This window comes from Podarcis erhardii, assembly GCF_964252035.2.
Source record: "Podarcis erhardii genome assembly, chromosome: Z".
NCBI lineage: Eukaryota > Metazoa > Chordata > Lepidosauria > Squamata > Lacertidae > Podarcis > Podarcis erhardii.
In genome coordinates, this window is record NC_138504.1 from 33691435 (window position 1) to 33715353 (window position 23919).

The 23919-nt window shown below is 42.7% G+C and overlaps 1 protein-coding gene across 7 annotated transcripts in view; it reads right to left on the minus strand.

Moving 5' to 3' along the window:
• Positions 1 to 23919, minus strand: part of RXRA (retinoid X receptor alpha) — a 131597-nt gene that overhangs the window by 56954 nt on the left and 50724 nt on the right. For 4 of the 7 annotated variants that reach the window (XR_014152539.1, XM_081847131.1, XM_081847130.1 and 1 more), the window contains exon 2: positions 22645 to 22725. The exons of the other annotated variants lie outside the window; for them this stretch is intronic. Coding sequence is in view for 3 of the 4 variants with exons in the window: in XM_081847131.1 (XP_081703257.1) it covers positions 22645 to 22725 (81 nt within the window). In the remaining variant the exon portion in view is untranslated. The remainder of the gene's footprint in view (positions 1 to 22644; positions 22726 to 23919) is intronic. 7 annotated transcript variants of the gene reach the window in all.

Below are 23919 nucleotides of genomic sequence, written 5' to 3' on the forward strand. Positions count from 1 at the left end.
GCTCCAGTGGCCAGGCCTGTACCTGGCATGCAGGCTCTGTGAACTTGACACGCCCCATGCACATGTGCCCAACAGCGCTGGCTGTGAGGGCTGGCCTGGTGTGGTGGGTTCTGTTGGCTCTCTGTGCCTTGCCCCTGTACCTGTGTGCACCTGTGTGAGTATGAGGTGGCCCAACTCACTCTGGTCATGGCCCCAGAGGCTTGCCTAAAATAGGTGAACACAGAACCAGCCCTACAGGAGAAGGAATTTTGTGCTGGTGCAAAGAGTCAAATCAGATTTGGTGGGGTCAAACCACAGTTTCAAATTCTGGCTCGGAGGCCAAGTGCAAGCCACAGTTCACTGGGTTGGATTTCACAGTAAACAGTGGCTTGCACAAAACAGTGAATGAGCAAAGCAACACAGGACCTAGAAAGCGGTGGGGAGTTTGAAGCTGAGGCAGTGAGAAGCAAGCTGTCATCTGAGTGATGGAAAAGGGGAAACGGTTTTGGCAGCTGATGTCTATATAATAAAACATGCCTCTTTTGTGTGTGCATGTGACAGAGTTTGGATTTTTTTGGCACAGGCAAAGCACAGGAGGAAAAGGCACTCAATATTACGATAAGAAGGAAGTGCATGAAGATAAGAGCTGCCAACCTAACAAAGCGTCCCTGACAGATGGCCTTCCAAAAAGTCTGCTCCACTGTTGAACAGAAAGTTCTTCCTGATGTTAGTTGGAATCTACTTTCCTGAAATTTGAATCCTTTGCTTTGGGTCCTCTCTTCTGGAGCAGCAGAAAGCAACCTTGTTCCATCTTCTACATGGCAGCCCTTCAGATAATTGAATATGGCTATTATACCACCTTTCAGTCTCCTCTGCTCCAGGCTGAACATCCTCAACTCTTAACTGTTCCTCGTAAGGCTTCCTTCCTAGATATTGCCAAAGACTGAACCCAGGGTCCTCTGAATGTAAAGCATGTGCTCTACTGCTGAGCAATATCCCTTAACCTAAGAGTATGTTTCTAATCCTCATCATTCTGAAGAATGAGCTGAAGCTCCACCACTGAGTTACAGCCCACCCACTTGAGACCTAATGCTTACACTGGAAGCAGCATTATACAGGGTCAGACAATGGGGTCCATCTAGCTCAGCACTGTCTACTTTGACAGGCAGCAGCTCTCAAATGTTTCTTTTTTTTTTTTTTTAATAATAATTTTTATTGGTTTTACAACATAAACAAAAAACAAACAAACATAATGCGACTTCCCCAAACCTCCCCTTCACTGCATCCAAATTTCAAAATTTTTAGCAATTCTTCATCCCATTTTTATATTTAATTCTCTTTAAAAAGAGTTTCTGCTTTATAAATTTCGATTTATAGCTGTAATTCTTAGTGTCCAATCCCCTGACATCTTAACATTCCGAAATTTTACAACAATTTTTAAGATAGATTTTAAATTTTTTCCAGTCCTCCTCCACTGTCTCTTTCCTCTGGTCACGGATTCTGCCGGTCATCTCTGCCAGTCCCATAAATTCAGTCACCTTGGTCTGCCATTCTTCCAGAGTAGGTAATTCTTTAGTCTTCCAATACTTCGCCAAAAGGATTCTTGCTGCTGTTGTTGCGTACATAAAAAAGGTCCTATCTTTCTTTGGTACCAATTGGCCGACCATGCCCAGGAGAAAAGCCTCCGGTTTCTTTACAAATGTCCACTTAAGGATTTTCTTAATTTCATTATAGATCATTTCCCAGTAGGCCTTAATCTTTGGGCAGGTCCACCAAAGGTGATAAAAGGTTCCTTCACATTCATTACACTTCCAGCAATTGTTATTGGGCAAATGATATATCTTTGCAAGCTTGACTGGGGTCATGTACCACCTATAGATCATTTTCATTATGTTCTCTTTCAGGGCACTACATGCCGTAAATTTAATACCTGTGGTCCATAACTGCTCCCAGTCAGCAAACATAATATCATGACCAATATCTTGTGCCCACTTAATCATGGCTGATTTAACCGTTTCATCTTGTGTGTTCCATTTTAGCAGCAGATTATACATTCTAGACAAATTCTTAGTATTGGGTTCTAGCAATTCTGTTTCTAACTTTGACCTCTCCTTCTGAAATCCTAGTTTTCTGTCCTGCTTAAAAGTTTCATTAATCTGGTAGTAATGTAACCAATCTCGGACTTTAGGTTTCAATTTCTCAAAACTCTGTAGTTTCAGCTTTTCACCATCATATTCTATAATTTCACAATATTTTGGCCAGTCTGTATCCATATTCAATCTTTTTACCGCCTTAGCTTCCATTGGTGACAGCCACCTGGGGGTTTTACTTTCAAACAAATCTTTATATCGATTCCATACATTATACAATGCTTTCCTAATAATATGATTTTTAAAATTTCTATGTACCTTTACCTTGTCATACCATAAATATGCATGCCAACCAAAACTATTATCATAACCTTCCAGGTCCAGAATGTCTGTATTCTCAAGAAGTAGCCATGGTTTCAGCCAGCAAAAAGCTGCTGCTTCATAATAAAGTTTTAAGTCCGGCAGGGCAAAGCCCCCTCTATCCTTTGCATCAGTCAAAATCTTAAATTTAATTCTGGGTTTTTTGCCCTGCCAGACAAATTTAGATATATCTTTCTGCCACTTCTTGAAACAGTCCATCTTATCTAAAATTTGCAATGTCTGGAACAAAAACAACAATCTCGGCAATACATTCATCTTAATTACAGCAATTCGGCCTAACAAGGAAAGTCTCAATCTTGACCATATATCGAAATCTTTCTTCACTTCAGCCCAGCATTTCTCATAGTTATCTTTAAATAGGTTCACATTCTTAGATGTTAAATTCACCCCCAGATATTTTACCTTTTTAGTAATTTCCAAACCAGTTTCTCTTTGAAAACTATCTTTTTCCCCCACCGTAAGATTTTTTTCCAACACCTTTGTCTTGTGTTTATTCAATTTAAAACCTGCTACCTGACCAAATATTTCAATAAGTTCCAAAACTCTTTTTGTACTAGTTTCTGGCTGTTGTAGTGTCAAAACTAAGTCATCTGCAAATGCTCTTAGCTTATAATGTTTAGTTCCGACCTGTATACCTTTAACCAGCTGGTCTCTTCTAATCATATTAAGGAAAACCTCCAGTACCGATATAAACAATAGAGGGGAAATTGGGCATCCCTGTCGTGTCCCTTTCTCTATTGGAATTTCATCCATAACCATACCATTTACAATAAGTTTGGCTTTTTGCTCAGAATAAATTGCACTTATACCATTTTCAAAGTTCTTGCCTACCCCCATTCCTTGGAGATTCCTCTTCATAAAGCTCCAACAAATATTGTCAAAGGCTTTCTCTGCATCCACAAAAATCAAAACAGCTTTTCTATTTATGTCAGTTTCCAAAAGTTCTAGAATATCTATAATATTCCTCACATTGTCTGACAATTGCCTGCCTGGTAGAAAGCCTGTTTGGTCCCTGTGAATCTCCTCTAACAGAACTTTTTTGAGTCTTTTTGCTAGAATGTCTGCAAAAATTTTATAATCCACATTCAAAAGTGATATAGGGCGGTAATTCTTAACTTGATGTTTCTCAGTTTCTGTCTTTGGTATAAGTGAGATGAATGCTTCCTTCCACGATTCGGGAGCCTTTTTCCCCTCCAAAATTTGATTGCAGACTTCTTTCAATGGTTGTATTAACCAATCCTTCAATACTTTATAATATCTCGCAGTTAGTCCATCTGGTCCTGGTGATTTTCCCAGCTTCATATCCTGGATGGCACTCTCTATTTCTTGATCTGTAATTTTCTCATTTAAACTCCTTCTGTTGTTTTCAGAGATTTTTGATAATCCGTATTTTCCAATAAATTCTTCTATCTCCTGTTCATTTTTTGGCCCTTGTTTGTATAATTTCTTAAAGAAACTTTGAAAACAATTACTTATCTCATTTGGTTTATTAATAGACTTCCCATCTACTTCGAGTGATGTCACTGTATTCAATTTTTGTCTCTTTTTCAGTTGCCAAGACAGTAGCTTCCCACATTTATCTGCAGATTCAAAAGTCTTTTGTCTCATTTGTTTAATTTTCCATTCTATTTCCTGGTTCATCAATTCCATATATTGTGTTTGATAGAATTTTATTTCTCTTAATATCTCCTGGGATTTAGGCTTAGATCTCAGTTTCTTCTCCCCTTCTTTTATTAGATTCCAAATTTTCTCTTTCTTCTCATTCTGTTTTTTCCTCTTTATTGAATTCTGTTATATTAGGAAGCCACGCATCACGGCTTTACTTGCGTCCCAAATGATTCTTTTTTCTGTGTCTGATCTCAAATTGATCTCGAAGTAGTCTTTAAGTGTTTTTTGGGCCTTTTTGCAAATTTCCCCATCTCCAAAGAGGGTGTCATTCATTCTCCATCTAAAGGTTCCAGCTGTTGTCAGTTTCATTTCCATCTTGACAGCATTGTGGTCAGAGCAGGTCTTTGGGCAGATTTCTGTTTTTTTAACCTTTAATGCCAGATTACTAGAAATCCATATTTGATCAATTCTAGTCCATGTCATTTTTGCTTCAGAGAAGAAGGTCCCCTCCCTTTCCAGAGGGTTCCTAGTTCTCCAAATATCAATCAGATCCATAGTGTCAGTCAGGTCAAAAAAAGTCTTTGGTAATCTTCCATCATTAGATATTGTTTGTCTTTGGGCCTTATCCATGTTTGTAGAGACGACTCCATTCATGTCACCCATCATTATAATTTTAAAGTCCAAAAAGTCCATTAAAGTCTCATGCAACTTCTTGAAGAATTCAGCCTTCCCCTCATTTGGTGCATAAACTCCAACAATCAATATTTTTTCTCCATAAATTTGGATTTCCACTGCCAGGTATCTTCCTTGGTCATCCTTAAAGATCAATTTTGGTTCAAATTTTTCCTTGACATAAATCACAACTCCTCTTTTCTTGACTCTATCTGATGATATAAATTCTTGTCCTAATCTCTTGTTTGTTAAAAGTTTTCTATGTATCCTGGCAATGTGAGTTTCTTGTAAACAGATTACATCTAGATGTTCCTTCTTTAATAAATGAAATACTTGGCCCCTTTTTCGAGGGTGGTTCAAACCATTGCAGTTCCAACTGAAGAGTTGCAGAGACATTTTGGTTACTGGGTAGATCTTCCACCGACTGCACCAAGTTGTTGTTCCTCCTCGGTCGGTGCTCGGTTCAGTCCAAATGATAGATTTGAGATGTCCGGTACTTCCTCCTCACTGACAGTTCCTTTCTGAAGATCCTCTTGATTTCTTTCCAAAAAGAACTCTTTATCCTGGTTTGTTTTTATTTTAATTTTCTTCCCTTTGAAGCTAAAGGACAGCCCTTGTGGAAATTCCCACCTGAATGGGATATTATTCTTCTTAAGTAGATCAACTAGTTCTTTAAATTGAGATCTAACCTCCAGAAAATATTTGGGAATATCCTTGAAGATTTGAATCTGAGAATTTTTAATGACCAAGGCCTTCTGGAAGTGTAGGTTCAATATTTTGTCTCTTTGTTCCTTTGATCCTAAGGTAATTAAACAATCTCTTGGCTTCTTCCCTTGCTTCCTGCCAATCCGAAAGGCTGAGGTTATCATAAATTCATCTTCCTCTCCATCTAGCTCATCATTCCAGAAGTCTTGAAATTTATCTGTGAGAAATTCCCCAAGCTTGTCCTCTTCCTCTTCTGGAACCAGTCTTAATTTCAGATTCTTACTTTTCCTTTCCAGTTCTAATAGGGCTAATGCTGAATCATGTTCATGTACTTTTTTTACAATAGGCGCAAACTTTCCTTTGGTTTCTTCAGCAGTGGACCTAGCACTCTCAGCTATTCTCCTTGTTTCCGTAGATTCTTGAACCAAACGGTTTATAGAATCTGTATTAGATGAAATTGTTGTTGTATTCAGGTCTAGTCTTGTTGTCAACTCCGTCAATTTCTTAGAGTTCTCTGTAGACTGTTTAGTGAGTTCTGCAGATTGCTTAGTAAGTACTTCTAGTGACTGATTTATTTTAAGCAGGGCCTGTGTCATTGACTCCATTGATGCTGCTGTTATTTTTTCTTGTGCAGCTGCTGCTCCTGATAAGGAGCCTCTTTTTTGAGCTTGTTTTTGAGCCTGCTTTGTTTTACTTCTTGTTGAAATCTCTTCTGGCGGGTTGCTCATAACTCAAGGTCATTCACACAGGAAAGTTGCAAGTGGAAAATCCCACTGGATACTCCGTAATGTAACTAAAGCCCTCTAGAGGAGGAAATTGTAACCATCCAAAGGCACCCAGAACAAAGAAACAGAAAGTCCAAAGGCAAAAGTCCCATTAAAAGTCTTTAGTTTGTAGCACTTTACTGTTAGAATTGTAATCCACCAAAGTCCCGAGTATGTTTCAAAATGAGTCTTATTTTGTAGCCGCTGTCCTTTGACAGCTCACTTGACAGTTCCTTTTTTCAGGCGATCGCTGCTCCGGCAGCCTGGCCAGAAGTATCAGCAGCAGAGGTTTTTTATTCCTTATCCCTTTCTTTTGCAGGTTAAATTAATTCTGTTTCCTCCCCCCCTTCTCCTGCACAACAGGGGGGAGATCCTTTCGATGTCTGGTTTAATAAGAGTTAAAAGGAAAGTCCATTTAAACACAGCTTAGTCTTTTCATTGCTCCGTTAATCATGCGGTTCCGGGAGGCTGACTTCCTTAATTTTGCCTTCCCGTTTTCAGCCAAATCTTCTAAATTTTTTAAGTCCCGTTTTACTTTTACGATCTTACTCACGGGTATTGTTGTTACCAATCGTTGATTTCAGAAAGGAATCGGCGCTCTCCGTTAATGGCGACGCGGCTTCACTCCGTAAGCTGGGTAGCGATCCTCAGCACCGCGCTCACCCCGATGCCGCTCCGGAGCCTTTAAAAAGGCTCTTTCACGATGCCGGGGGGGCGCAAAGGTGCCCACCGAATCTCCTTGCTCACAGGCTTCAGCGCCTGTGATTTTAGGGGTCCCCCGCTTGCCGTAGCGGGTAAGACCCGAACTTACGGAGCAGTCCTGCCTCGGAGCTCGAGGCTAGGACCGCCATCAAACGCTGGCGCCGACCGGAAGTCCCAGCTCTCAAATGTTTCAGGCAGAGCTTTCTCCTACCTGGATATGCCACTGGGAACTGAACCTGGGACCTTCTACATGCAAGGCAGGTGTTATAACTATTATTATTTTTTATTAAATTTGTATACTGCCCTTTGTCTGATGATCCCATACATACAAGAGAAAAACACAACATACATGATAAAAGATGAAAAGCAAAAAGCAAAACAATAATCCCTCCTGCAAGCACATTTAAAAGCATATAGGATGTTAATCAGCCTATTGAAGAGGAACCTTTTTGCCTGGCATCTAAAGATATGTAGCAAAGAGGCCCGGTGGGCCTCCCTGGGGAATGCATTCCACAAACAGGGAGCTACTGCAGAAAGGGCCTGTTCTCGTGTTGCCACCCTCTGGACCTCTCGGAGGAGGCACATTAAGAAGGGCCTCAGAAGATGGTCCCAAGGCCTGGGTTGGTTCAGATGGAGAGAGGAGGTCCTTGAGGGATTGCGGTCATGAACCATTTAAGGATTTGCAGGTCAAAACCAGCACTTGCTCAAAACATCTTGACCCGGTGAGCAGCCTGGTTCTACTGCTGAGTTGCAGCCCTTCCCGTAAAATATCAAGTAAGATTCCAGACCTCATGATTCTTAACAAAGGAATGATTTGTCCAGAGATTCCCGCACCGGTTTTTCCCCAGCCCTACAAATGGAGACTGAAGCTGGGACATTATTCTTACAAACCAATGCTCAAACCACTGAACTACAGCTCTTCTTTTAAGACATAAGAAAATGTCTCAGTGCCTTTTGAATTCAGGTATCCAGCAAGCTGTTAGGGTTAGCACACTTATTGTATGTTGATAATCAACGCTGGGCACCCTGGTCTAGCCTTGGGCACCCTGGGCATGGACCCTGGCAGCCAATGGTGGAGCAGAACTATCACTCCATCTTGCACAATCCAGACTCCATATGCAGCAGACTGTAATTAACAGCCCCCAGGGAAGAGGCTTTCCCTAATAAATCAAAATAAATGAAGTTCGTAGTGTAGCTACAAGCCTAGTGGAGGAAGGGAGTAGGCAGAGGAACCCCCATCCTGCCTTAGATAACAGGCGCTCTCCGCCTCAATTCGTTCTCTCAATCAGATCAGTTCCAGCTGTATTTGAATCAAGTGGACGACTTGGCTGCTGTCCAAGGCTGCATTTCCTGGGTCAGATGCCAGCCACCGTTCCCAGACAACAGCTGCCAGCCAGGCGGGAGGAGATGACAGGGCATGAAAAGGGGAAATGGGAGGCCAATATGGGCAAAGCACACTCCCTCCCCTCGTCTCTTCCCTCGCTAACTACTCACATCCAAGGGAATTGGAGGTCTCCACGAGAAAAGGTTGATTGGACCTAAGACAATCATCCCATGCATTCATTGCACCCCAAGGAACATAAGAGGAGCCCTGCTGGATCAAGCCAATGGCCAGTCTGCTCCAGCATCCTCTTCTCACCAAAGCCAACCAGACACGTGGGTTCCTCCAAACTCCCAGAGCAGATTTGGGGGGCGGGGGCATGAAGAAGGGAGGGGCCAGGGAAGTTCTGTTCCTTGAACGGAATTTGGCCACTAACTTGGGTTGCTTTAAAAGAGGATGCAGCCAAATGTTGGAAGATTCAGGAAGGATGAACGAAAGTCCCAAAGTTAACCATGGAACTCACTCCCACCAGAAGCACTGATGGCCACCAACCTGAATGGCATTAAAAAGATGGAACTACATTGGTACCTCTAGATACGAACGGGATCCATTCCGGATACCCGTTCGCATCTAGAGGTAAACGTAACTAGTGACGGCACGTCTGCGCGCATGTGCGTGTCGCTTTTCACCGCTTCTGCGCATGCGCATGATGTCAAGTGGCAAAACCAGGAAGTAACACACTCCGTTACTTCCGGGTTGCCGAGGAGCACAACTCGAACACGCTCAACTCGAAGCGTATTTAACCCGAGGTATGACTGTAATTAATGCCTATTAGCCCTGATGGCTATGCTCTGCCTCCGTGGTTGGAGGCAGTAATGCTTCTGTTTACCAGCTGCTAGGAACCACAGGAGAGGAGAGTGTCTTTGTGCTGAGGAAGCCCTCATCAATGCCACTGTGTCAAGGAAAAGGCTATGACAAGGGCCCATCTCTGGAGTGGCTCATCTTATCTGCTGTCTAATCACATTTGCCTCAAAACGTATCAGGCACAACCTCATCCTTCGCGTTATTTTCCTAGAATGTCCTGTGCCCAGAGCATAAACACACCTTTTGAGCCAAGGCTCTGAGCTGGGATAAACCCCACCCGATAAGCCTGCTTGCTAGAGCCCAATAGCGCTAATCTTTTGATGGTTCAAAAATAACAACGCATTATCTCATCAAGGTCGTCACACCGTCATCACCAGCTTGGAGAGGAAAAAATATCACCCAATAGAGATTCATCTGCCAGCGAGACTGCAAGGCAAGCTGAATCATGTCACGTGAGGAGGACACTTGCTTGGGATAGCCTTATTGCTGGGATAAAACACTACAACACTCCAAAAAAGAGCTTTCAATTAATAATGGGGGGGTATTAATGGCAGCACCCAGCAGGTAACGATCTTTTTGGCAGCTGAAGGGGCAAAGCATTTGCTAACCTTTATCTGTTTAACAGGAATTCAATGGGCCGTAGAATTAAAGAATTGTAGGGTTGGGATCCCAAGAGTCATCTAGTCCAGCCCCCTGCAATGCAAGAAGCACAGAAAAAGAATCCCTGAGAGATGGACATCCAACCTCTCTTTTTAAAATCTCCTAAGAAAGGCCATCACCTTCCAAAATCATAATAATAATAGAACTGTAGAGTTGCAAGGCACCCTAAGGGTCATCTAGTAAAAAAAAAACCCTGCAATGCAGGAGAACTTTCATAAGAGGCAGGGCTAAATCAATTTGTAGTTCTCTTGTGCATTGTGGCTTTTTATTTCTTTTTTTAAGTACCCCCCCCCAAAGCTAGAAAGCTAACACTCTCCATTTATTTATCACTATTTGTGATGAGTATGTTGTATTCCATTCACGTTCTACTCAAATCAAGTTTTTGCTGCGCTGGCATTGAAAGAATGCAGAATGAAAGAGGCCGTCGTTCATGTGGAATGTCTTTGGCTGAACAAAAAGTTTGCTGAACAAAACTCTGGCTACACTTTTTGGGGGAGCAAAGAAAGCCACCCATAAACAGTGAAAGGGAGATCTTAGGTTTCAGCTGACTGGTGTCATGGTGGCAGGCGAGCACCTTGCAACTTTATCACTCTTCAGAGACTCCACTGAGCTGTGATATCTCCAGATCTTTTACAAATAAATACTCTGCCTCATTATCTTGCCATTAAAGTTGCATGCTGGGTAAAAGATGAGAATAGTGCATGCTCTCTCGCTTTTACTAATCTAATCTGGATGTCAGGGATTCCATTATTAATGCAATGGGCGCCACCTTTTCTCCCTCACCTGTCCCCTCCAGTACTCCCCCCCCCCACTTTTCTCACTTGTACTAGTAAACTTAGAGGGTACAGCTGCTATTGTGCTCAGGTCCTGCTTGCATCTGGTTGGCCACTGTGGAACTAGGATGCTGCACTAGGTGTGCCTAATCTATTTGGCTCTTATTATGTTCTTTTGTTCTTATTCCATGAGGGAGGGGGGACGGGCTGGCACCTCTTGTGACCCACTGTGCCAAATCCAGCTGAGCAGCGATGGCTGGTGAACTGCCAGGGCATGGTTCAATAAGGGGTGAAAGGAAGCGAGGGACCCAAAATCTCCAGCCACCTTGTACTTCCAAGAACATGAGAAAAGCCTGGTTGCTGGATCACCTGGTCCAGCATCCAGTTTTCACAGTGGCCAACCGGATACTTCAATGGAAAGCCCAGAAGCAGGACCTGTGGGCAACTGCAACTCTCCCCACTTGCAATTCCCGGGGTGAAGATGACAACAAGGCTGTTCATCCTTGTGCTCCACAGTTTGTTCTAGTTTTAAAGAGTTTTTTATTTTGAATAGTTTTTAAATCAGTTGGCTCGGCAGTTAATGTTATTTGCTACATAAACAATCATAGAATCACGGAATCGTACAGCTGGAAGGTACCCAAGGGGCATCCAGTCCAACCCCCTGCAGTGCAGGGATCTCAACTAAAACATCCCTGACAGGTGGCCATCCAACCTCTGCTTAAAAACTTCCAGTGAAGGAGAGCCCACAACCTCCCGAGGGGAGTCCATTCCACTGTCAAACAGCTCTTACTGTCAGAAAGACAGAAACATCTTCCTGATCTTTAGCCAAAATCTCCTTTCTTATAATTTGAAGCCATTAATTTGAGTCCTACTCTCCAGAGCAGGGGAAAACAATCTTGCTCCATCTTCCATGCAACAACCCTTTAGATATTTGAAGATGGCTATCCAATCTCCTCTCAGTCTCCTCTTTGCCAGGCTAAGCATCCCCATCTCCTTCAACCATTCCTCATAAGGCTTGGTTTCCAGACCCTTCATCATCTTGGCCGCCCTCCTCCTCTGCACAAGTTCCAGCTTGGCAATATCCTTCTTAAATTGTGGTGCCCAGAAGTGGACACAGTATTTCCAAGGAGCGTATCTGTTTTATGTGTTTTACTTCTACGTAGGCTTAAAAGCAATTTACCTGCTATTCAGTTTACACCAACCATAAAATACACACCAAGATTGGTACATATGGGTGGCCCTTTTCTGAAGCTGTTCCAACTCTACAATATCCTTTTTGAGGCAAGCCGACCGTAACTGTGCACAGTAATCTAACTGTGGTCACACCGTAGATGTGTGTAATGGCATAAGGATAGCAGGAGTTTCATTTTCAATTCCTTTCCTAACAATCCCTAGGATAAAAATGTTCTCTCTTGCCACACACCAGGTTGACATCTCCATCCATTTATCCCTGTTCAGCCTCTGCCAGTTCAGACCCCAACAGCGTACATAAGAAGTCTGGCTTTTAATGCCAATGACTCAGTGTCTCCTCGGCGGAGGATCTTGGTGTGCAGGAAAAAAACACAGAAGTCCTTTGTCCTCCTGTGTGTCCCCCCCCCCTTCCTACAGTCGCTAATGGACCAAATAGACAATGGGCATTCTATCACCAAAAGCCCAATTTGGGTCAGAGCTGCAATGCTGCATAAGAGTGGCAGGGGGTGGGACTTAACTGTGCAGGTTTAAATGTCAGTATCCCCCCTTCCGACGCCACATGCCTGTGTTTCAAGGGATGGGGCACAATTCATTCCCAATAAAAGCATGGTAAAGGTAAAGGAGAGCCCTGCTCTGCAACGCAGAGCTAAACTATGGAACTCACTCAAGGCAAGGATGGCTACCAACTTGGATAGCTTTGAGAAAGGATTTGGACAAATTCATGGAGGAGAGAGCTAAGGTGACTACTAGCCCCAGTGGCTACACTCTGCCTTCCCAGTTCCGAGGCAGAAGTGCTTCTGAATAGTAGTTGCTGGAAACCACGGAGTGGGGCAAGCACTGCTCTTGTGCTCAAATCCTGCTTGTGGTTTCCCTCTGAGGCATCTGGTTCTCCACTGTGAGAGGATGCTGCTGAACTAGATGGGCTGCTGGTCTGACCCAGCAGACTCGTCTTATGTGGGTGTGGTTTGTTTGTTTGTGTTAATCAATTTTATAAAAGGTTTTTAACACATGAAACAATAAAGTTCTCTTATTAAGGACTCCTGGAGGAGACCTGGAAGGAAAAATTCCTTTCCAGAGGGTGCCAAGTCCATGGAAGCTGACATCACCATCATCAAATGTGATGTGGTCAACAAAAGAGGTTTAAAAACTCTCTCAAGGCAAATTTTTAAAAATGTAGTATAAAGGTAAAGGTAAAGGTACCCCTGGCCATTAGGTCCAGTTGCAGACGACTCTGGGGTTGCACGCTCATCTCGCTGTATAGGTCGAGGGAGCTGGTGTTTGTCCGCAGACAGCTCTGGCGAACCAGAGCAGCGCACGGAAACAATGTTTACCTTCCCGCCAGAGTGGTACCTATTTATCTACTTGCACTTGACGTGCTTCTGAACTGCTAGGTGGGCAGGAGCAGGGACCGAGCAACAGGAGCTCACCCCATTGCGGGGATTCAAACTGCCAACCTTCCGATTGGCAAGGCCTAGGCTCTGTGGTTTAGACCTGTGGTTTAGACTCTGTGGTATAGTATAAACACCAACAATTAGGAAACACTTGCCTGCAGGCGCTGCAATTGGAGAACAGCCTTTACCAAAGGTGTCATGGGCTTTGAAGACACTCGAATTCAGGATGCAATTAGCAGGACGTGCTAAGAGGAAGGCACGCTTGGCAAATCCACACCGTGATCAACTCCCACCTGAAAACCAATGTCCCCACTGTGGAAGGACGTGTGGATCCAGAATTGTCCTCCACAGTCACTTACGGACACATTGTGAAAACCGTGTTTATGGAACACAATCTTACTCGGCTACGAGTGATAGAAGAAGAAGAAGAAGAAGAAGAAGAAGAAGAAGAAGAAGAAGAAGAACTTCTTCAGTGGTTCTGTACAAGCAACAGTGACAAGACGGCTAAAAGAACATCCATTGTTTGCAACTTGCTCCCTGGTATACAGAGATATGTGCAGCTAATGAGAAAGAAAAACAAAGAGAATGTCTATTTTTCATAGTACACCAAGCTCTTTTAGCTGAGGAGACACTGAGTCATCCACATTAAAAAAGAAAACAAAAAACCCTTGAGTCATCTACAGGATTAGACTGTAATTTTATTTTCTCTTCTCCTCTGTCTCAATAACTTTCTTTTCCTACCCTCTGAGCAAATGGACACTTTGGATATTAAGCCACAGTGATCCCTGGACGGGCAGCAAGCATGGGAGAGACATACTCAAATTACAACCCTTCCCCTAAGCATAAAGATTCTAGTCCTTGTGGTTCTGAAGAATAGGACAAATTGAATAGGCTTGTAGGAAGCTGCCCTTCTGATGAATCAGATCCATCTACCTCAGTATTGCCAGCACTGACTGGCAGAAGCTCTCTGGGTTTTCAAGCAGGGGGCATTCCCAGCCCTACCTGCAAATGCTGGGGATTGAACCCAGGACCTTCTGCATCCAAAGCAGGTGCTCTACCATTGAGCTGTGAAGCTTCACCTAAGCATAGGTCAAGATTCTAGTCCTTGTGGTTCTGAATAAAGGGAGAACATGAACAGCTCAGTTGGTTAAAGTGTAGTGCTGATAATGCTAAGGTGGTAGGTTCAATCTCCATATTTCTGCATTGCAGGGGGTTAGACTAGATGATCCTCGGGGTCCCCTCCAACTCGACAATTCTATGATTCTATGAAATAAGAACATATTATTATTAATATCAGAAGCTGTGTTATATTGAGTCAGATCATCTAGTATCATCAATAGCCGCTGCCTCCCTCACTTTCTTATCCTCTTTTAAAGCCGTATTGTTTCGTGGCTACCACCGCCTCCTGTGGGAGTGAGTTCTGAAGTTTAACAATGCACTACAACGTTGGAATCATCAGCCCCTCAGCCATCGTTGTCAATGGCCAGCACTTAATCCAAATTTAGCATCTGATGCCAAACCTCAATCACATGTTTCCAGAGTGCAGCAATTTTTTCCTGTTTTCCCCCAACAAAAATGCCCTCTTCTCCACAGCTGAACTCTGAATGACAAATGGTACATATGCCTGCAGGTTTCAGAAGTATTTAACGGTGTAGTAACTTATGCACACCTGTCTGCAAATCTATTCATCCTAATACACTCCTTCATTCTCCTGTGAATCTACCTGGGCAAAGGTGGGGGGTCAGGGAGAGAAATTCACACCTTTCCAAGTTTTAGGATGCAGTTCTGAAGCCAAGAAATGTGTACAAAATTTCAGGTTCTAGGGGAATTCTGGAAGGAGGATTCTCAGCAAAAGGAGTTCTGGAAACAAAATTCTGAGGAAGATGGCTTCCAGGACCACACATCTGATTTCCTCAGTGGTTATCTTGAATCTTGGCATTCAAAGACCTGTAACAAGTTTTGTGGAACTTCTGCCCTAAGAGATCTGATAGTGGGATACTAACCTCTTTCCCCTCCTTGATTCCCAGTAGCTTTACCAGTCAAGATCCCTACATAGCTATTAAAATGGGACTTTTCATCTTCCACTTAAAATGGCTTTGAAAGACATCCCAGAGGCAATGTCATCAGCTGTGGAAAGAGACCACAGAGCACCATGGTGGACCTCCACCAACTAGCGCTGGAGTCTTCATGAAACCAAACATCCAGTTAGGGAAAAGACATCATGAAACCAAACATCCAGTTAGGGAAAAGACATCACCTGTCACAACTGGTAAAAGACACTCCTTCCCCAGCTGGATCCTATTATCCCTCGATGGGTTTTATTTCCCTGATACCATAATCGCTTCCTCCTGCATCAACCCTTGGTATCGGGTTCACGTCAAACGTGTACTCCCTCTTCCTCCTCCTCCTCCTCTCTCTCTCTCTCTCACACACACACACACATATGCATAGCCTGATTTTGTTCATGGTATCCCAAGAGCCAAGCAGCACAACACGAAGTTGCTGATCTGGGAAGGGCACTTAGGCCTCAATACTGCAAGTGTTGTACATAAGAACAAAGGACGAGCCCTGGATGACTAGGACAAAGTGGCCCCATCTTGTCCAGCATCCTGTTCTCAGTGGCCAACCACATGGGAAGCCCACAAGCACAAGGCCATCTCCCCTCGTGGCTTCCAGCAACTAGCATTCAGAAGCGTTACTGACTCTGACCTAGTACTTATTGTTAGCCTTCTCCTCCACCAATTTGTTCAATCCTCTTTTAAAGTTGGTGGCCCATCACTGCCTCCTTGGGGAGTGAGTTCCGTAGATTGGCCCCCAGAAAGTTTCCACAAAGAGAATGCGGCCCTCGGGCCAAAACACCTTCTCCATCCCTACCAAGGACACTTATGTGGGAGCAACTCTGACTGAAAGAACTGTTTCCGAGTAGGAGGTGCAATGTGGGTTTTTCTCCATCGTGCACCAAAATGACTGTGGGCCAACCTCTTCTTGAGAAGAGTTAACATATCACAGATCAGCTATGAGCAGCTCCAAAGAACATCAGCTGTACCTTGAAAGCACATGGCTTCCCCTAAAGAATCCTGAGAATTATAGTTCAACCCTCACATAGCTACAGTTCCCAGCATTCTTAGACTACAGTTCCCATGATTCTTTGGAGAGAAACGTGTACTTTTAATGTCTGGTGCCCAGTGATTTCATAAGATTCTTGATTTTCCTTCACAAGGAATAGGAATTTGCACTTTAGGGGGGAAAAGAAAAAAGAAGCCAAACATTTACAGCAAAGATCCTGTTTATCTGGAGCAGAGGCAGTCCCCAATCCTGCACAGGACATTCAGAAGGAAGCACCTGAAAACTTTGCATCAGTGGCAACACCCTTCTCACCTTCCAGACAAGGAAGAGAATGACAGATTGTTGGAAATCCTGCAAGGGTGTCCACTGTGTGTGTGTGAACTTTGGACTTCCTGGGATCGTCAAGGGAAGGAAGCAAACTCACAAGAACGGCTGGACTCTGCTCTCCTTGGCAGGACAGGGTGTACTGCTCTCACGCATCAAGGAAAACAATTTAACTCCTAGGTCCATTTGCTTGAACAGAGAGCCACTGTCTCATCCTGAAGCCTCCAGGTGGCAATGGTAGATTTAATCAACAAAATGCTAGGTGTTCCATTAAAATCCACAGCCAAAGGCAGTCACACTTCTGAATCCTAGTTGCTGGAAACTGCAGGAGGTGAGAGTTCTTTTGTGCTCAAGTCCTGCTGGTGGGCTTCCCATCATGGGCATCTGAGTGGCAACTGTGAGAGCAAGATGTTGGACTAGATGGGCCACTGGCCTGATCAAGCAGGCTCTTCCTATGATCCTATGTTTACACCCTTCCCCTAAAATTAAAGTCAAAGTCTATCATCCTCAGAGTTCTGACTGAAGGGTATGCTACAACAGCAGCAAGAATACTTATTGCAAAGTACTGGAAGACACAAGATCTACCCACCCGGGAAGAATGGCAGATGAAGGTGATGGACTACATGGAACTGGCGGAAATGACTGGCAGAATCCGAGACCAGGGAAAAGAGTCGGTGGAGGAAGATTGGAAAAAATTTAAAGACTATTTACAGAAACATTGTAAAATTAATGAATGTTAGAAGGATGTTGGAATGAAGTTATGTGGTTTTAGCAGAAATGTTATAAGGGTTTAGGAAAAAATAGACTGTTAATTGGTGAAAGGAGGGAAAGTAAAGTTACATCATATTGAGATAAATTACAAAAAAAAAACTGGAAAAGATGGAAAGGATTTGCTGAAGTAGTTAACTGAATTAGAATACAAAAAAGGGAGGTGTGAGGAGGTCAAGGAAACAAGCAAATGAAAGATAAGTTATGGGAAGATTAGTTGTGGTTTTTTTTCCTTCTTTTTTCCTTATTGTGATGTGTTGTGTTGTGTTGTTTTTGTTTAATATGGTGTTTTTACTTTTGCTTTTTGTAACCCTTAAAAATTTTAATAAATATTATTTTTAAAAAAAGTTCTGACTGAAGGGCCAACCTTACACAAAATCATATAGGGAAAGGGGGGTCCTCCTTTTGCTACCGTGCTAAGTGGAGGTGGCGCCAAGAGGGAGACATGCCCTCCATCTTTGCCCAGGGAAGTAGCATCTTCCAGATGTAGTGCCGTGGGAAGACAGGAGTGGAGCTCTGTTCGCTGCTGAGGAAGCTGGGAATGGCTTGGAAATCAGGCAAAATGAGAGCCAGAGGCCAGTTCAACCAGGGAAGACCAGCAGAACATATGGAAGGCAGAAGGATACTGAATGTCCTTTGTACCAGAGGCAGCCATCTTCCCCAAGTGGGTAGATCAAGCACCGATTCAAAGGTAAATTTGTCGTGAGTATATAGACATGCAATCACTTAAGAATATAAGAAGAGGCCTGGTAGAATAGGCCAAAGGGGGGCTCATCTAGTCCAGCACCCTGTTATCACTGTGGCCAACCAGAAAGAAACAAAGAACTGTAGAGCTGGAAAGGAACCCAAGGATCATCTAGCTCAACCATTTACAATGCAGAAATCCCAGCTAAAACATCCCTGACAGGTGGCCATCCAACCTCTGCTTAAAAATCTCCAGTGAAGGAGAGTCCACCACCTTCCTAGGTTGTTCATTCTGCTGTTGAACAGCTCTTGCCATCAGAAAGTTCTTCCTAGGGTTTACTTAAAATCTCCTTCTCCGCCATTTTTTCCTGCCTAAGGAAAAAAGAATAATATTCTTATACGCTGCAACAGCAGCAAGAATACCAGTCGCCAAAAAATGGAAAGGCGAAATGATACCATCAAAAGAGGAATGGCAGGAGAAATTGTTTGAATATCTCGAATTAGCAAAACTGACAAGAGACAATTAGGAGACAGCCAAAGGTATAAAAAAGAATGGGGAATTTATAAAGAATATTTAATTAAACATTGTCCACAAGTGAAAACCTGGCAAATGTTGAGCAACAGTGATTAGCTGTGATTCCTCAGGGTGCCTTCCAGCTCTAAAATTCTGCCAGAAGTCTAGCAAAGCTGCAAGTTCTGTCTTTTAAAAACAACAGTGAAACTACCTGAGAAAAACAAACAAACCAACCAACCCAGGAAGTCTCCATTCTCTTTTTCGCCATTATGATCTGCTACGGTCACCTCATCACCACCCATAATCACAAGTTCTGTGTGCATTATTCAGCTAAACGACCTCATTGCAGTTCCCACAGCAACAAGGCTGTGGCAGGGCTGAAGCCTAACCAGCTGAGGCCTGCGTGTCCCAAGGCTTTTGTGTCCTCCAGAAAGAGATGGCAAAAGCCTGATGGGACAGTGGAGGGCAGGAACTGCTTAGGATATAACCTTCGTACTGCAAAGCAAGGGCTAAAGTTTATAAAATGATGCATGGCATGGAGAAAGTGGATGGAGAAAAATGTCCCACCCTCGTAAGACTGGAATTTGTGGACATCATATGAAGCTGAATGTCAGATGATTTGAGACAAGATAAAAAGTTCCTTCTTCCTGCATTGTAAACTATGGAACTCCTTTCCACAGGAGACAGTAATGGCCACCATCTTGGACAGCTTTAAAAGAGGATTGGACAAATTCATGGGGGAGGGGGTATCAATGGCTACTAGCCACAACGACTATGCATTGCCTCCGTGGTTGCTTTTCAATACCAGTTGCTGGAAACCATGTCGCAGGAGGAGTTGCCGTTGTGTTTAAATCCTGCTTGTGGGTTTCCCATAATGGGCTTCTGGGTGGCCACTGTGAGCACAGGAGACTGGCCTAGATAGTCCATTGGCCTCATGCTAATGTGTTTATGGCTGAACGCAGCAAAGCTCTTCCTAATAGACAAAGGAGAAGGAATATCAGATCAGAGAGACCTTAGCTCAGCATCTGAGCATCTGTTTGGTGTACGGAAGTTTCCAGGTTCAATCCAGCCCCTTGCTAAAGCAATGAGGACTAGAATCTCACTTTATTTTTAGGGGAAGGGCAGTGGCTTAGTGGGAGAACAGCTGTCTTTAATGCAGAGGACGGGGCTTCAATCCCCAGCTACATCTCCAGTTAAGGAAGGGCAATATACCCCTGTCACTGTCAACATTACTGTGCTAGATGCTAGATGGACTTTTCTTCAGTAAGAAGTTTTCACATTTCAGGATATAAGGTCATTTAACTTGTTCCCATGCTCCTTTTTGTTGAATAGGCTGTGCCCTTCTTAATTTTTTCTTTAACTATCTATTTATCCATATTTGCTGGTTTTTATTTTTCACTTATTTGAAATATTTCTAAATTACCTCAGGAACCCTAGAGAGGAGTATGTACGCATACTTTGCTCTGCAAGTATACAAAACACACACAACAACAACCTTTCCTGAGGAGGATTCAAGAGGCATTCTTCTGTGCAATAGCTTTTCAAAAAATGAAGAAATTGTGTTTTACCTCAGAACATCAGCCTGTGCATCGTTTGTTCCCATGGTTACCCCTTTTCTTCATGTCCCTGATCACCAGTACTGTTGGCTTCTCAGAACTCAGATGCAAAGCTGGTCCAAAACTTTTTGTTGCCTGAGGTGAACGACAAGGTCGACCACCACCACTCCCAATTTCTTTTCTTTCTTTTCTTTAATAATCTTTACTAATTTAAATTACATACAGTACTTATACAAAGAATTGCAAAGAATTTACAATCTCATACTAGAAAAAGGAAATTAATGAAAAAACAAGAAAAAAGAAAAGAAGAAAATACAGAAAAAAGAAAGAAGAAAAAGCAAATTTACGTACACAAAAAATTAATCTTCCTAATTAATACTTAAATAAACACTTTAAAAAGACTTCTAACAAAACAAGTCTTCCATGGCAGAATCCGAGACCAGGGAGAAGAGTCGGTAGAAGAAGATTGGAAGAAATTTAAAGACTATCTACAGAAATATTGCAAAATTAAGGAATGTTAGAAGGATGTTGGAATGAAGCTATGTGGTTTTAGCAATAATGTTATAAAGGAGTATTTAAAGATGGATTATTAACAGGTGAGAATGTAAAGTTATAATATATTAAGATAAATTATTAAGATAAAAGCAAAAATGGAAAGGATTTGCTGAAATAACTAATTGAACTAGAATACAAAAAAGGGATGTGTGAGGAGGTCAGGGAAACAAGTAAATGAAAGTCAAGATATGGAAAGGTTGATTTGTTTTTAATTGTTTTTACTTTTTTGTATTTTGTATTTTTTGTTTCTTTTTGTTTTCTTTTTTTATTCTTGTAACTTTTTTGAAACTTTAATAAATATTATTTTTAAAAAAAAACGAGTCTTCCAATCATTCTTATTGTGCTGTTTATACTGTTGTTGTTCTGCCCACACATTTTTATATTCTTTAATATTGTTCCCGTCTACTCCACAAATGGTATTTGTTGTGTTTACAAGTATCACTCAAGTTCTGCTGATATGGTGTGATTGGTACACTATGATCTTATATAATCCTTAAATATTCTCCATTCTCCAAATATTTTCTGGTTCAATACTCCTCTAACTCAATTTCACCTACCTCAGTATTGTCTACACTGACTGGCATCAGCTCTCCATGATTTCATAGAATCATAGACTCTATGAGATTTGGAAGGAACCCCAAGGGTCATCTAGTCCAACCCCCTGAAGTGCAGGAATCTCAGCCCCCCTTCCAGTTTTTATTGCTCCCTGCTTAAAACACATACACACAAAAAGGGGGAGGAGAGGGAGAAAAAGAGGGAGGGAGAGAGAGAGTGTGTGTGAGAATAATAAATAAATATATCTGGTATACAGGCCACCAATCAGCTGCTAGCTAGCAACTATAGAAACAGAAATTTGCATTATTGTTTGGACTACAAAATAGTTATTGCAGGAGCTTATGATTGACTTTATGATGGCAATAGTTTTCATCAGCCAGTTTGCTGGATGCAGGAGGGTTAGCCCCAGTTGATTGGTACATAGGATTTGTGGAAGGTGTGGTTAGAGGGCAACAAAATGCAAAAAGTATACCCTCTGTGACAATTCAATCAGAGCTTAAGATCATGAAAACTAAGCCCAGTGCCCATTTACCACACCACCAATTTGGAGATGAAAAGAAATGGCTGAATTAATTAATCCCTATGTGAAAATTGGAAACCATTGTCTCATTTCAGGCCCAGCAAATGGAACCAAAGCTCAGGATATTCTGCTTTCAAAAAAAGTTCAAGGTTCAAGCTCAGAAGGATGGAGGAAAACTCAGGCACCCACAGTTTCTTTTGGCACACTGGCTTTTGCTGGTGCTTCATTCATCTGCAATTCTCTTTCCAGAAGTCTTAAAAGGTGCTTTTGGAAAGAATTTGCAAAACCAAGCCCAGCCTTCCTTCAGAATACACTCCCCTCTGAATTTTGTAATGAATTCTCCAGTCAAGAAACATGCAAGATCCACGTACTGTGGTGCATTAAAATGTATATATTTGTTGGAAAATAGCATGCAAAAATCACATTATGTTAGGGGGAAACTGGTTTGCAATGAGGTGTTTTTAAGGCAAAATGGCACATAAGCATGGTTCTATTAAGAAACATTTGCACTAAATCGCTGGTGGATTTTCATGAGGATTTTTTTAAAAAAATGATAAGGAAATATGGAAAACAGAAAAATGCAAAATGAAGAAAAGTCAAAATTGTCAGATTCTCCCCCCTTTAATCCCCCACCCCAAACAAACACCTCTGTCTTCTGTATGGGGAACTCTCTGCATCTCAGAGCTAGCCAAGCAGCCTAAAGGTTGACAACCAGCTAAGAAATGCTCAAAGTAGACCCACTGGAATCAACAGATTGAAGTTGGTCATGTCCTTTGTTTTCAATCAATCTGCTCTGATTTGGACTAACTCTGGGCCTGACTCCACCCCTAAGCCACAGGGCAGGATCCCTTGTGAAGGAAGAAGATTGCCTTTCTCTCTCTTGGCAACGTCAGAAAGGTCTTATATACTAAGTACAAAAAAAAGCCACGTGGTGGCATGATTTGTGGTGTTAATATTTCCAGACATAATGGCAAGGAGGGCACAGGGTGAGGATAACTCACTCTCCTGATGGACTGTTTGCTGAGCCAAGGCTTGCCAGCGGCGTTGCAGAATGGCTGATGGATCTGAGGGCGCTGGGGAGGCTAGGAAAAGAACAGGAGAGGATTAAGAGATGCATTTCATGGCCCCCCCATGTGGTGCTAGTTAATAGGTGTGATCCTGGCTTTCCCCCTGACCTAGGCTCAGCAGCACACTGGGCTTAATAACCAAAGCTTTCTTGCGTGCACCATGGGCTTTTGGTCTGATTCAATTGTGATAGCTGAGAATGGTACCCCTATGCCCAGAGGCAGTCTATCGCTGCATGCCAGTTGTAAAAACAACAACCTCAAAGCAGTTTGCAAAACAGATAAAACAATAAAATTTACCAAAAAGAATTACGATTTCCAAATAACAGAAGACTAAAAACAGATTTAAACTTGCATTGATGTTTTTAGAATGCTTTTAGCAGGCCATTAAAAAAAAGTGAAGTCGTCTCCCTGATGTCCAGTTAGATGTTAGAAACTCAAGCTATATAAACCAAATCACACCTTAAACCTGGCTTACAGTAGCCACAACAGAATATCTATTCACTAGCATGTTCACTAAATCAGTGTTTCCCAACCTTGGGCTTCCAGCTGCTTTTGGACTACAATTCCCATCATCCTTGACCACTGGTCTTGCTAGCTAAGGATGATGGGAGTTGTAGTCCAAAAACAGCTGGAGGCCCAAGGTTGGGAAACGCTGCACTAGATGACCCTCAGAGTCCCTTCCAACGCTACAATTCTACGATTCTATTATCTCAGCTACGTTGCTTGACTGTAGCTTACTCTTGCAACAATTCACTTGTCCCAGTATGCAAGAAGGAAAAACACACACATAGTATTAGCTATGGACGATGATGGTGATGAGGGGGGAAAATACGTTTTATTTTTCACATACCCATACAAGATGGCATTTTCATCACTTGCCACCCACAAATCCAAATACGAAAATGGGATGACTACTGAGCCTAACCCAAGGCTAAAACAGACAAAGATGACACCTGACTTGCTCACAAAAGCCTCCAAGCTGCTTTGTGAAATGCTTCTCTCCTGTGTCATCTGCACCCAGGTCCCCCTCATGCAGCCAAGTGTGGACTGGGGGAATGGGGCCACACACACAAAGCTGGAAGGAAGGATGTTGCTGACAAGCCATCCTTTGCACACTGAGCCAAGCCAGCTGAAACTCGGCAGAGTTTCCTTCAGAGTCAATAGGTCCGAAGCAGGCTGCCCAGTTCTTTAGCTACAGGGAAAGCTGCA